A 14,237-nucleotide genomic window follows, 5' to 3' on the forward strand; every position below is an offset into this window, starting at 1 on the left:
CCAACAGTAAAATAAAACCCCTCTCTCCGACATTGCTATGATGCCATGGTAAAAGCTGGAGTAAAACTAATTTTGGAAGCTGTCTGGGCTGGACAAAAGAGATCTGAAATCCTTCCTGGTGAAATCTTCACGTTTTTCATAAGTGATCACCAGAAAAAGTCTGCAAACCACCAAAGAGGCAAGCGAAGCTATCAGCCTGAGAGGTTTGAAACAGCAGATTCCCGGCGCAGGCTCCCTCTCGGTGAGATGCGTGCGTTGTGACAGCTCAGGTTCATTTTTCTGGGTGCTGGCATTCTGCTCCGCTGAGTTTACATGGATGTTGAAGAGCAGGTTTTCCCGTGTTGGGAAAAGGCTGTGTGCCAGAGCACACTCTGCTTCTGGAAAAAATCATGGGTTAATACTGTTAGCGGAAGTGCAAAATGAAGTTACAAAGCCATTTTCTTTACGCCATTTTTGGCCTTCCCCAAGACCTATTGATTACGTGAAACACTTCCAAGAAGCAGGATATCAGAGCTGTGCTTTTAACCTATCTGTTCTATTCCCGTGATACAACTTCCCTAGCTTGTTTTTCTAAAAGCCTTATGAACTCATTTCTGCTAGGAGAAATTTTAATAACTTATTTTCTATGAGTTGTCGAAGGACAATTGTTCTCAGAATTACTCACAGGGAGAAGAAAAGCCATATTCTCATTTTAATATTCTGGGAACATTTCCTCGTGCAGCTTACATGCTTCAGCTTTGTATATTTTTAAAGCCGGGTAGTTGAAAGGGAGTTCTGTTTTTCTGCTTGAGACGACATACAATTCACTGTCAGACACGTTATTTTGATTCTGCTTTGTGCTGTAACTGGGTGACACAGCAGCTATAATTAACTCTTCCATCGTTCTCCTGTTCACAGAACATAAAACCTTTCACTTTTCAATTATTATATCCGCATTTCTTCAGTTGGGAAAGTGATGAGGCTTTCCCTAAAGAAAGGAGAATTGTTCTTGCTACCATTTTTTTCCTTTCTGAAAACTGAGCCAGGAAATAATGAATTTGTTTTCTGGAGTGTCTCAGAAACCCTTGGTTTGCCTAGGGACACATAGCCCTAAAACTCCCCGGGGAAGCGGAAATTGTAGGGATGATCCTCGTTTCCCAAAGTCAGGTGGAATTTAAACTCTCCTTGCGGCATTTATCCCCCTGCTAGAATGCCCTTTCGCTGCTGGGATGCCCGGCGATGTTGCCCGGAGATTGTATTTTTTTTCCCAGTGGGTTGTTGGCAATATTAACAGTATGTTCCATATTTTAAACATCCTCATAAAAAAAAAGCTAAAAATAACCCATTCCCATTTTAAAGCATTGCTTAAATAGAAATTCAGTGCTGTCTCTGAAAAGATACAATCTTAGCAAAGTAGGATATTTAAGGTGCTTTAAGAACTACGTAGCTGGTGGTAATACTGAGCAGCAAGGCGTGAGAAGGGAAGGTGAAAACACACGCGGGGCAGAGGCTTGCTGCAGTCCTAAAATCTTACTTTAGCCTTCCCACGGGAATGGCAGACCACACCGTGCTGCTGTCAGCTTCGGGATGGTTCTCGGATTCTCTCCACACGCCTTCTCTGACTGTATTTGTGTATTACAAGTTTCTCTATTCCTCGCCAATTTATTCGCAGTAGTAGGCGATCGCTGCTCTTAGCCCTTGAGACTGCTGAGGCCGGGTTTGTCCTCTTTTTCCCAAAAGGAGGGAAGAGAAGAACTTCAATGTAATGAGGACTTGAGGTGATCCAGAGTTAGCAGAGAGGTAGGAGGCAGAGGGAAAGGGATGAATGGGAAGAAGAAGAGCGAATGGCAGTGTGCTTCACTTTCAGCAGTGAAATAGTTCATTAACGAAGAGGGCATGGAAGCAGCTTGCCTAAATGCAGGTGGGGCAAAAAGGAAGGCAGTTGACAAATGTGGAAGAAAAATGGGGCTGTGAATGGGTGTCTCCATGGCAGGAAATGCAGAGCTGAGAAACACAAGGGACTGTGTATAGATCGGGAGGGAATTACTATTATTTGTGAAATAACAGATTGGGTGGCGCAGGGCGGCCGCCCCTTGGTGAGCAAATGGCAGAGCCTACCTTGGATGAGGAGGGCAGGAGGAAGGGCTCTGTTTTTCTCTCCTTTTCTGGCACGGCTTTATTTTCTCTCCTCCCAAAGTGGTGCTGAACTTCCTCCTCCGGGATGGAGAGCAGGAGGAGAGTGTGTGGGAAAGGCACCGACGTGTGGAGCGTCGGTGTCAGCAGGCTGTAATGAGAGGGTGCGACTGGGAGGAGAGTTTCTCATGTTTATTATTACTTCTGCATTTCTGACCTTTTTGTTTTGCTGTATTTTGGTCTGGTGTGGTGGTTTTATATCCTCCTTCAAATGTTTGTAAGCATTTTGGGACAGATATTGCCCTCTCTTCTGCGCCTCCAGATATAATGGGGACAGAGCCCAGGGGCTTTTTACTGGTGTGCCCGTGACTCTTGTTACACCAAGGTCTGCAGAGAGAAAAGCAGTTTTCTGGCCTGGTTTGAGAACAGTGACTCTGTCGCTGCTACCGTGGTGATATGTATACTATGTACGCTGTTATGTATAGTGTGTTACGTATACTAAAGGAGTGTAGTCGAAGAGGTCACAAAATCAAGCCATGAAAATGGTTGGAAGCCTGAAATGGTTTCCCTGAGAAAAGATTAGAAAAAGTGAAGTGGTTTGATGTAAAGAGGGAGTATGAGAAGCCCGTGAGATAATTGAAGATAAGAAAAAATATAAACTTGCTATCATTTCTGATGCAATGTGTTGAGGAACATAAAAATTCAATCAAAAGCAGCAAATTTAAAACTGGCGAACTTATTTTCGTACGTGGCAGATCTCTCCCCCCTCCAGCCTCCGAGATAAAATTCCAGCAGAATTTTTTAGAAGGCTGCTCGTGTAATGGAGAATGAGAATCTCCAGGGTTATGTCAGACAAAATTATTTTTAGCAATGTTACAAGCCCTCGTGCCTCGGGGAAGAAATCAGCCACTGAAGAAGATGACGTGTCCCCACTGGGCAAGCTTTAATAACGTTATTCTCTGTGTTTCTTACTCTCCTGTGAAGCGTCTAACGATCTGCACCATCAAGAGCTGGTGGACTAGATTGCCTCGCTGTATGATCTAATATGCAAATCCTCTTCTGCCATAATTACTGTTTGTAAAAGATGTTATTGGGTCTGAATTCCGCATACCCTGAAGTTGGCTGTTGAGGCTGAGCCTGTAAACAGCGTTTACTGGTTCATACCCATCTGCCCAGGTTATGCTCAAGCAGTTGGTGGAAAAAAAACCTGCCGTGGTTTCCTCGCACAAGGTTTTCCTATCGTCAGAGGTACAGATCTTTTTTTAAAGATGTGCAGGAGGCAATTAGAACTCTGGGGCGGACTCCTGGATTGACAGCAGCACCTGAGAGCGCAATAATATTTCTCTTTTTTTGTACGTGAGCGCACCAGAAGGGATTTTGAGGCTCTGGCAGACCGCTGTACCCTCTCTGTATTTCTCCAGTCTTCCCACATAGCTCCTAAGCTGATACAACGTTGTGTTACACTTAATTAAATCTCCGCCATTGTCAGGGTGCGTAACAGGATCTAGCTGATGTTTTACCCATATTCTGTGTCCCTGACTGTCTCCTCGGAGACAGTCTTTGTAGGAGAATATTTGTAGAGTGACTCTTAAATTCCTGCATATAACTGGGCTGTGTTACAGAAACTGGGTTTTCTGCATCAGGCAAAGGAGAAAGGGAGGCCTGTCGGTGAGCAGAACACTGACATTGTGTTTTTTAATGAAAATACCCGTATCCTCTGGTCACAGTCATCTGGCATTTGCTTTATGCCGTTTGTAGCAGTGACTCCAGCAGCAGCTCGAGCGACGAGTCCCCGGCTCGGTCAGTCCAGTCCACAGCCGTCCCAGCGCCCGCGTCCCAGCTGCTGCCATCGCTGGAGAAAGATGAACCCCGGAAGAGTTTTGGGATCAAGGTTCAAAATCTTCCAGTGCGCTCAACAGGTAAATCCACTTGGGAAGGTGAAACAGGGAAAAAAGGAATAGGCAGCAGGTAGGGACCGGTTAAACAACCTGTGTCGTGTCTCTGACGTGGCAGCTGCCTGCTGCCTCCAACAATGGGATTCTCTCTGCTTCTGCCTCGGTTCTTGTGCGACGGTGGGGAAATCGCTTCATTAGTGACCATCTGTGAGAAACCGTGCAAATTCCTAGCTCAAGTCCCGGGGCTTGGGCACTCACAGCTCCTGGAGCTGGTGCTTTGAGACCGTAATGTGGATTTCCCCAAGGGAAAACGGACGCATCTCAAATTTTTCTCTTAAAACTTTGTCCAGTTATTCTTACCATGCCTCAGTTTCATTTTTTATATAATACAAAACCTTCATTTTTTTCTCTTGCAGTGTTGAGTGCTGTAAAATACCAATGAGCACATTCATAATGACATTGAATGTTGTGGGGTAAATAATGCAAGAAACCACTCGCTGAGGAGCGCACGTGGTCACACTGTTCCGTGTGCTGAATGCGGGAGAGATCCCACAGGAAAAAACTGCATGGGATCATTTGTAAAAGAGTTGTAACATAATTCATGGATGCAAAGGCACTGGCTGAATTAAAATAATACATATGAACTTTGTGAGCAGCATACCTCGCAATGATAAGATCCTTTCTATAGATTTTACGTCTGTAATATTAGTTGAAGTGACGCGGCACCGAGGTGGTGCCCCACAAATCCCGGGCAGATTGTGTGATTGTGAGTCAGATTTTGCAAAATCTGATGAGTCTGCCGTGTTATCTTTCTGAATTGACTGAACCAATGCTGTATAACTTTGAGCTTCGTTCCAGGTGCTTCATCCCAGCTTTGGAAAACTGCTGCGCGCAGTATCCATGTGGGATTATTAATGAAGTAACACTGTTCATTTCTTCTTCATCTGGAATTGGATATCTTTAGAAGTAATAACCGTATGCTGCCAGCGTTAGTGATATGAAACCCTGCGTCTGTCGTTTCTTGGGTTGAAGAGTCAAGGCAAAGAGAAGGATCAGCCAGAGGCTTTTCACATTGGCAAAACTAACGCCCAGAATTGAAGTCAAACTGGGTGAAGTCACATTTCAGAAGGAATGTCAGATTTCTTCATGTCTTTTATGGTGCTATTAAATTGATAAAAATTATGTTTTTATAGTAGTAATGCTTATTTGTTGGGTTAGATACAAGCCTTAAAGATGGACTTTTCCACGAATTCAAGAAGTACGGAAAGGTGACGTCGGTGCAGATTCACGGGGCTTCTGAGGAACGGTATGGACTGGTGTTCTTCCGACAGCAGGAGGACCAGGAGAAAGCACTAAATGCCTCAAAAGGAAAACTCTTCTTTGGCATGCAGATTGAGGTCACCGCCTGGATAGGACCAGGTAAGGTCTGTGCCCCTTTTGCCCTGGAGGTGTGACCACGCTGGGCGTATTCACAGGCTGCTCTGAAGAGGCAGCGTAGGAGGAAGAAATGTTAAAGCTGCGTTCTTGCAGAAACATAATTTAAAGAAACTGGGAAATACGCCAGAATAAATTGCAGAGCAGGAAGAGTGGATGCTCTTAGGTCAAACAGGGAGAGAGTTCCAGTCTTAAACCTCAGAGAAGGAAACCTGCCATCCTCTCAGAGAGTGGGACCTGCTGGAAGAAATCCCACCTTCCCTGCCTTAGTGGAGCAGAAGCCAGTGGGTGGTGTAAGTGTAGCACGGAGTCCTCACAGGCTTGTTTTTTCTGCTTTTAATTAAAACAGCTAATGATGGCTGCATTTTTGAGGCTAAGGCAGCATAGCCCGCATGACCAACCAGTGAAAACTACACCATTGAGCACGTGGTTGAGTTTTTCAGTCCGTACTTTCAATTGCTTGTTTAAAAATTGATTTATGAAAACAAACTTCTTCCACATGCTGTTCCCCAAGTACAGTGAGGCCTTATTTGAATTCATGTGTTCAAGCGTTAGTACGTGGTGAAAGAGCCCATTTCTGGATGCTCGGATTCCTCAGTGCTTACCCAGCGGTACGCTGCAGAGATTGCAAATTGCACGTAGGTAACAGTTCACAAGCGCAGCGCTGCGTATTTTTGTCAAAGCAGTTGGTTACTCTTGTTCAGATCGTATCTGCGTGTCAGGAAGTAGCCTTGAACAAACAAATCAACATGAACTGAGCCCACGTGAAAAACACCTCTGTGCATTGCAAATGTTTTGCTCTCTTTTGCTTCTAGAAACAGAAAGCGAGAATGAATTTCGTCCTTTGGATGAAAGGATAGACGAGTTTCACCCGAAAGCAACCCGAACTCTCTTCATCGGCAACCTGGAGAAAACAACCACCTACCACGACCTTCGCAACATCTTCCAGCGCTTCGGTGGAATAGTGGTACGTGACTTGTCTGCACTACGTAGGGTGGCAGCGCCCGTTGTTTCTGTACAGACCTGCAAAATGATACAAGCAGTGGTAAATCGTGGTGTCGATGACAAACTTGGTCTTTATGTAACACTGTGAGTCATTACTGAAAGCTTTTCTTTGCATTTAGAGTGAAATCTTAGCACACGTGTGTTGTGGGAGTAAGTTAGCAGCAGAAACAGTCCTGGAAGCATTTACAAGAAATGCGTGTTCTGCTAGCCGAGAGCATTTGCAGGGAGGCCTGGCGAGGTGGTTGGGATGTGAATACGCCTGGTGTTACTTCCGTGGTCAGTCAGTACACCTCTGTGAAGTCTAGGTTTCCGGTTGATTCCTGAAACAAAGCGTTTGGTTGCTGCGTGTGGAAGTGGCGCTCAGCGGTCGCAGTCTGCGCCCTGACAGCGGGGCAGAGGAGGCGCTGAGCAGACGGATTAGTGATGGCCTGCGTGGGGTTTGGGTTTGCCGCTGAGCAGGCGTGTCCAAACGAGATGGAGCAGCAGTCGTGCCCCGCTCCGCTCCTCATGCCGCTTTCTATCAAGCTTTATCAATACGGCATTGAGGAGAGATTTTCCAGAGAAATAAACTACCCACAGTTAGATTAATTAGTTGAATCTGGGCTTCAGCACCGGTAGTTTGGGACCTCACTGGTAGCTGTGGCTGCTTGTGGACATGCTGTGCCTTATTCATTCTGCTCTGAACGGTTTTTTGTGACTGTTGAGGTGTCAGTCACATGAACCAGGAACTCGCACGAACTTCCCCTCAAAAAGAAGGCAACGGGCGCTTCCATGTGCAATGTGGACAAATACAAAATTTACATTTTATGATGTCTGGCAGCTCATGTGCATTCAGCCTCTGCTGTATCCTTGGCATCAGCGCTGATTTATGAGTTCACGCAGCGTCTGCGGCTTAAACCCTTCTCTAATGTTCTACCAGCAGAGCTGTCCTGATAAAGATGCTTATCAGTAGTAGCGCACTGTCTTGTAAATTGGCTTTCTGTGAAATAGCGCTGTCCTGTCAGCGTTATTAATCAGCCAGAATGCAGTAGCGGTGCCGCCTTGCACAGTTTCTGTGCAAACTTACAAGCTCAGGTGCCAAAGGGACCAGCTTTTTAACCTTTCTGGTGCGTAATGAGCAAAGGAGTGGTATTTCATCTGCCTGTTGGGAGGGCTCGCTTGCCCGGGGTGAGTGGTCAAGTACAATTTCCCATGGTTGCAAGTGTGCTACTTCAGACTCTTGGAAATGTAGTCTTCTGTTAGCGTTCCACTGAAGTCATTAGAGCAGGGCTATAGAAGTCGAACAGTTGTGTAAATCTCCCTGTTTACTTCGGTTTTCCCAGAGAAAGGGCTCTTAGGTGAGTTTGTATGAGACTGCTGCCTTATCCCTAAATTTATTAACCATGAAATCGGTCTGTCCTGGATGTTGGAACGTTTGTGCTTAAATTTGTGTGCTGGCGTTGGCATGTAGATCTCAAAAGAAACTTGTGCTCTTTCAACAAATACAACGAAACGCTCCACCTTCTATTTTCAGCTCAGAATGAACATCGTGGGTTTGTTTGGAGGCTTTTGGTACGTTTGCCAGTACTAGCGCCGAGCTTGAATGTTAACCAAATGTCAACTCCAAGCTTGCTGGGTTTTGAAAATTGATTAAAATCAGCCTTCCTTAGGCTTCCGCGGCTTTCTCGTGACTGCACTTCCTTCTGAATGAGCCTGCGGTGGCTCGGGATCAAATGCCAGCAGCGATAGAAGCTGAGGATCTTTTTTGCCTTTGCCATGTTGGTGCCAAGTTGGTTCAAGAGACGGGTCCAGCATCGCTTTCTGTTTCTAGGAACAGGATGGATCGTGTTTATTTGGAAAAGAAACCCTGTTTGCCGCTTGGCTCAGAAATGAGGATCGGAGCAGGTTGTTTTCTCTTGAGCCTTCGCAAGTGAAAATTAATCTGTATTTCTTCGATTCCGAGTTGTCTCTTCTTGACATAATGTTAACAAACTGAAGCTACTGTTGTTGGTCAGATCAGGCTTATTTCTGAGGGGTTGGATTTCGGATCTGCGCTATGAAGAGCTTTCCCTGTGTCAGGAAGGATTTGGTTTTGCCATTGAGCATGATAAAACAGAACAGTGAAGTTTGTAGCTATCTACTATTGTCTAAATCCTCTCTCTGAAGAAAATACTAATTAAAGAGTACTTGCTGTGCCGTGTGTGTGTCAAAACAAAGTCCGCTTAGATCTAACTGACACTATTGAATGTCCTTTCAGCCTGTTGCTGACTGTCGATTGTTCTGTTTTTATTTCCCCCCCCCAGGATATCGACATTAAGAAAGTGAACGGTGTTCCTCAGTATGCGTTCCTGCAGTACTGCGATATTGCGAGTGTGTGTAAAGCAATTAAGAAGATGGATGGGGAATATCTTGGAAATAACCGGCTCAAGGTAAAGAAATCCTCCCCTGGACTGTATCCTTCTCCTTGTTACTTCTTGTGCAGCATCGTAGGATATTCTGCAGCAGCATAGTTTACGGAAGAAAGATGTTTTTTAATGCTTAGGTCAGATTAGAGCACGATACTTTTGGCCGCCACCATAGTTGGGATTAATCAGCGTTTTTGTTGGCAAGGAGCCCCAGGCCTGAGCAGACTTGGAGGCTGCCATGCCCTGGCCTTGGAGGTCTGCGTCTGGCTGGGGAGCTGTACTGGTACCAGCGGCAGAGAGAGGCTGTCAGTCCCCAGAGCTGTCAGCCTGTCACTTTGCAGAAGCATTCAGATTGTAGAAGAAACAAATGTTGTCAAACACTGTATTTGTTTAAGCATGCAGAATTATTTTCATTAATTGCTGTTTGATTTTTGTCTTGCTTGCACCTGTGTGAGATGCTAATCTTAGAAAATCCATTCAAATGACTAGCTTTCTTCAGATAACGCTTTTAATTAGGCGTGCTGTGTTCGGTTAGTTTAACGCTGACGGATTGTACTGACGGACGTTCTGCCCTTTTGTGTTCAGCTGGGTTTTGGGAAGAGCATGCCTACAAACTGCGTGTGGTTAGATGGGCTTTCTACAAACGTTACGGATCAGTATTTAACTCGCCATTTCTGCCGCTACGGGCCCGTGGTAAAGGTAGGTGGGAGGCTTTGGTGTGTGGTTTGGCGTTGTTACTGTCTTCCTCTCTTCCCGTCCTGTCCTTTCAACCCCGACTGTCCAGGGCTTCATAGCTCAGGTAGAGAAATTCTCTCTGGGGTGTAATTTGGCCAGCAGGGCTCTGTAGCTTTGCATCCTGTTGATCCAATGCGTGGAGCAGTTGCTTCTGGTGTTCTGAAAACAAAAAAAAAAGTATTTTGAATGAGCCGAGATAACGAGTATTGGAAGCCATTTGTTGCTCTTGTGCAGTACAGTCTCTCCCCGACAACATCTCTGTAGAAAGCTGACATTGGAGGAACCACAGCCTAATTACGTAGTTACACTCACGCATGCTAATGGCGTAATTAGACGTGACTGCATTTTTTTCATCAGACCGAAAAATGACTTTTTAAAAGCAGTTAGAGTAGTCACACTGACAAAAGTATGAGAAAGAAGAAAGCCAGTGATGGTGCGACACGCCCGCAGCACCCAGCGGGAGCGCGCTACCTGCCCCGCTGTGGGGCGGCGCTCAGTGCACGTGCTTAAACTTACGCGTGTGAGTGGTCCCCCGTATTTCCCTTGGACATTGACATGCTTAAAATTAAGCAACGTGTGTAAATCTCCACAGGATCAGGGTCTTGCCTCCTTGCAGGATTTTTGTGGGTTTGTGTTGCAGCTTTGACGCTATTGTAGCTGTTGTTGCTTGAATAATCAGTTAATGTTGCGAAAGGAAGCTAATATTTGGAGACTGGGCGTTTAGCAACTGAGGAGTGGTACTGCAGAGTGTGATAACAGAACTGTTTCCATTTGGGGATTAAATGTTCCCTTTACCTTTTTTCCCCCCTAAAACACATTGGAAATTTTTCAAAAAACTAAAAGTCGACAAAGAAAAACTACAAAACTCAGTCACCAAAAAAAAAAAAAAGTAAAATACAGAAAAACAAAATAAAGGCATAATATACCTCAAGCCACAATATCCACAATTGAAAGCAGTCCCGTGTCCTTTATTGTCTCTCCATTACAATATGCCTCATCAGAAAAGCCTGGAAATTTACCTTGCTAAAAATTATTTTCTTACTGGTATCCTCATGACTTAGGATTTTGTTGGGACTGGCGTTAAGTCCTGTGGATGAGGCTCTTATTTGGTTTTTGTTTTGTTTTTTTGTTTTTTACAGGTGGTGTTTGACCGCTTAAAAGGCATGGCCCTGGTTCTCTACAATGAGATTGAATATGCACAAGCAGCTGTAAAAGAGACCAAGGGGAGGAAAATCGGTGGGAATAAAATTAAGGTGTGCAGAATGACCTCCAAAACAAAACAAACAAAAAAAAAGAGAGAAACAAATTGTATTTAGGCCTTACCCCTTAAATGCTGGCATTTGCAGACTGCCAGTCAAAAGGAATGCTCAGCGGGACACGTATGTCCCAGATACCAAAGTCTTAAACCATTTTTTAACACTCGGCTTGTCAAGACGTTAGGGTATCTTGAACTGTTACCTAAAAGGCCTCTTCCAGTATTCTGCCGTTTGTTTCACTGAACTTGTCTCTCTGAGCTCCTGAGTGTTGGTGTCCGTGTCACTGCCTCATTTACCCGAATCCAAGGCGAATTCTTGTCCGTTTGCATGTTAGAAGAGTGAAATCTGAGGGGGTGAGTTCCTGCGGGATACTGCGCGGCTGCGTTTCGGCTGCTCCGTGCTGATGTCCCGGCTCTGGACCTGGCCGAGACGATCCACGGTGGCTTGCACGCTGTAGTCGTCGGGTGCGGCAACCCCAGCACGCCATCTGCTCTTGTGACGGCAGCTCCTTCCTTGTCACAGATTTTAAAAATAATAATTAAAAACAGTACTTAAAAAAAGAGATAGAAAGTACTTTTTCCTGGAGCAACAGTTAACGTTGACAGCGGTGTCTTGGATTTGGGTAATACCTGTGGTAATACCTGTTACGACTGTCCCATCAGTTCCACTAACTGGGGACGTGAGGTGTCAGCCAGCCCTCTGAATTATCTTCCTCCTCCTCCTTTCTTCTCTCCTAAAGAGTGGGTAACGATTTCGAGCATGATCTCTCACCTGGTGTATGAACCTGGGGTAAGGAGTTGGATACGCTGCAGTTCCTGAGCACGGGGGTTGAGCAGAAGTAGCCTTTGTATGCAGGAAAATGTGTGGGCGTGTAAAAGTTTCATATTTTGTGTTTGAGGGTCTTGCTACTTTGCGGCTTTGGAATAAGCAACACCCGTGGTGCATGTCTGTTGCGCGCCACTGCTGTGGTTATACAAATACCTAGGCTGACTTTTTTAAGAAAGCCGAAAATGGAATGTTAAAAAAATTGCATTACATGCAATACACGTAGTTAAATCCATTCCAATCCTTAATTTTTTGCATCAGCTATGCTTTTTAGTATTGTTACCCTTGGCTAGAAAACACCGACTCTTTGAGGAGCTAGAACAGGGAGCTGCAGCGCAGGGGGCTTCTGTCTCATCTGCTGTTGCCTTGCTGTATCACCCCGGGCACATCACGTGGAGCCTGAAATAGATGAGTGACACTGACCTGCTGCAGCACGGCGCTGGGATAAAAGAGCCTTCGGAACTGTAATTGGAATCACCGTGTTAAAAACCTCGATGCCACAAGAATAACGTGTATTTTTCCTGCTGGCTTGCTGAACAGAAGCCTCTGGTCTTGCAGCTACAACAGCATAGCCCAGTAATGAGGTGGTTACGGAGCTCCACGCAGCTACGCTGAGTTACGGGAGAAAGGCCTTCATCTCTGGGGATGCGTAGGGCAGGTTCTGAGAAGTTTGGCTTTTTTTTTTTTTTTTTTTTAAATATCCCCATTTTCGGTTCTGCTCCCGTCCTCAGACTCTGCAGCAGGCAGTGGAATGTTGTCAGAATGGAGTGTTCCTCCAGCTGAACGTGTTTTACCCTTTGTTTTTCAGGTGGACTTCGCAAATCGAGAAAGTCAGTTGGCGTTTTATCATTCCATGGAGAAGACAGGTCAAGATATCAGAGACTTCTATGAAATGCTGGCGGAAAGAAGGCATGTCTCCATCTTTTATTACAGTCTTTCACGTTTCTAGCATCCTCTTAAGTGCGATTAAACTTCCTTCAGGCCGTAATTATTAAACAGACACTTGGTTTTGTTCCTCCTAAACTTTATCCTCCTTTTTAAAGTTTTACTAACAACATTTTAGCATATTTTTCATGTCTCTTACCTTTTCAGTATATTTTCTTTAAACACATTTAGGTGGCCAGCCATAAAGTGCGCAGATCAAAGCAGACAGGGTGTCGCACGTCTGAGGTGCAGTGGGTTCCTGAAACGCGCCCTGGGCCGAGGTTTCGGCCGTCTGCGCGAGCTGTATGTTTAGTGTCCGGGTACTGCGGTGGGTCACCGGAGCACAGCTGTGAGTCGGTCAGCAGTTCTTGGCAATGCAAAGAGTAGCTAGTCAGTAATGCCCTCAAGAGAAGTGTGGTGTTACGGGAGCGTGTATGGCCTGAGAAACTGCTGCTGCTCATCTGCTGTGCAAGGAGTGGAATTTGGTCTTACACTTACCCCTTTTCGACAGTGTCCTTTATTAGCTTGATAAAATAATAAAATACAAGTGAGGCTGCAATTTTTTTTTCCTGTTTGACGTGAGAAACGTGTTCTGTGTGGATGCCCTTCTGCAGCAGCTGTCGTGCGGCTGCCTGGCCGTTCTGTACGCGCTGCAGAGGCTGGCGTTCCCCCGCGCGGCCACTGAGCTCTGCGCAGCCCGGCTGGCAGCAGCCTGGCACAGAACCACCCTGCCTTTGGTGGTGCTTTTTTTTTCTCCAGTGGCTGAATAAACTTCTGTGTTTTTATGACTAAGGACTATAGCGAAGGCTGGAGAGGGAAGCATTTTCTTTTTGTGTGGGTGCATTTCTGTTGCCGTCAGAGGCTGGCTCAGTCTGTGAGGGTTCTTGTTTACCTCTGAGCAAGCCCAGTGTGACACTGATTGTACCTGTGCCCTAGACAAATTCAGTAGGTTTTTGCAGCAAAATAGATTGATCTAACGTATATGAAAAATTGCCAGATTTAAAAGCAAGGAGGGTTTGGAAACTGGCAGTCAGGATTTGCACAATGGCAATGAATGCATGCATTCCCTGGTCCTGGCCAGATGTTGTGATGTGCCAGCGAGCGGTCGGTAATTGCCTCCGAACTGCACAAATTCAGAAAAGAGAAGCGCATTATTATCTTTTCACGCACAGGAGTCAGCTGGGCTTGTCTTTGCTGTGAGATAATTCTGAGTAGAACACTGATTTCTGGAGCAATGTGATGCTTGGGTACACATTAGTCTTGTTTTTCCTTTTCTGTCATTACACTCACACAGTCATTACAGGATACGTAGGAATAATGAATCACAGAGTGACTGAGCGAGCTCTGTAGTGAGTCTTGTAATTCTGCATCTTCTGGTCCTCCTCTGAGCTCCTCCTGGCATTTTGCAGTCCCCAGCAATGACGCCGAGACCTGCACTGGCCACATTCTCTTAGGTTGTAGTTGTAGCCAGGCTAAATAGGACTCGGAGGAAAAAAAGCCACAAAAACCCAAACAAAAACAATGATTAAGTGTTTTAACTTTACAATTGCCTTTTGCAACGTCCCACTTTGCTTGGAGAATGACATTTTTGTCCTCCACCTTTTGTTGCTTTGTGTTCTTTTTCAATTTTGTACATTTCTTGAAGTGTGGAACCTGTCAGCTTTTAC

The 14,237-nt window shown here is 45.4% G+C and overlaps 1 protein-coding gene across 1 annotated transcript in view; it reads left to right on the forward strand.

The window, feature by feature from the left end:
* Positions 1-14,237, forward strand: part of SPEN (spen family transcriptional repressor) — a 67,786-nt gene that overhangs the window by 40,015 nt on the left and 13,534 nt on the right. Inside the window, exons 4-10 of the mRNA XM_086764369.1 lie at positions 3,871-4,031; positions 5,226-5,426; positions 6,257-6,408; positions 8,729-8,854; positions 9,416-9,529; positions 10,705-10,818; positions 12,455-12,555. Coding sequence (XP_086620495.1) covers positions 3,871-4,031; positions 5,226-5,426; positions 6,257-6,408; positions 8,729-8,854; positions 9,416-9,529; positions 10,705-10,818; positions 12,455-12,555 — 969 coding nt within the window. The remainder of the gene's footprint in view (positions 1-3,870; positions 4,032-5,225; positions 5,427-6,256; positions 6,409-8,728; positions 8,855-9,415; positions 9,530-10,704; positions 10,819-12,454; positions 12,556-14,237) is intronic.

The sequence above is a fragment of the Chlamydotis macqueenii genome, chromosome 21 (genome assembly GCF_036417535.1).
Source record: "Chlamydotis macqueenii isolate bChlMac1 chromosome 21, bChlMac1.mat, whole genome shotgun sequence".
In the NCBI taxonomy this organism is placed as follows: Eukaryota; Metazoa; Chordata; class Aves; order Otidiformes; family Otididae; genus Chlamydotis; species Chlamydotis macqueenii.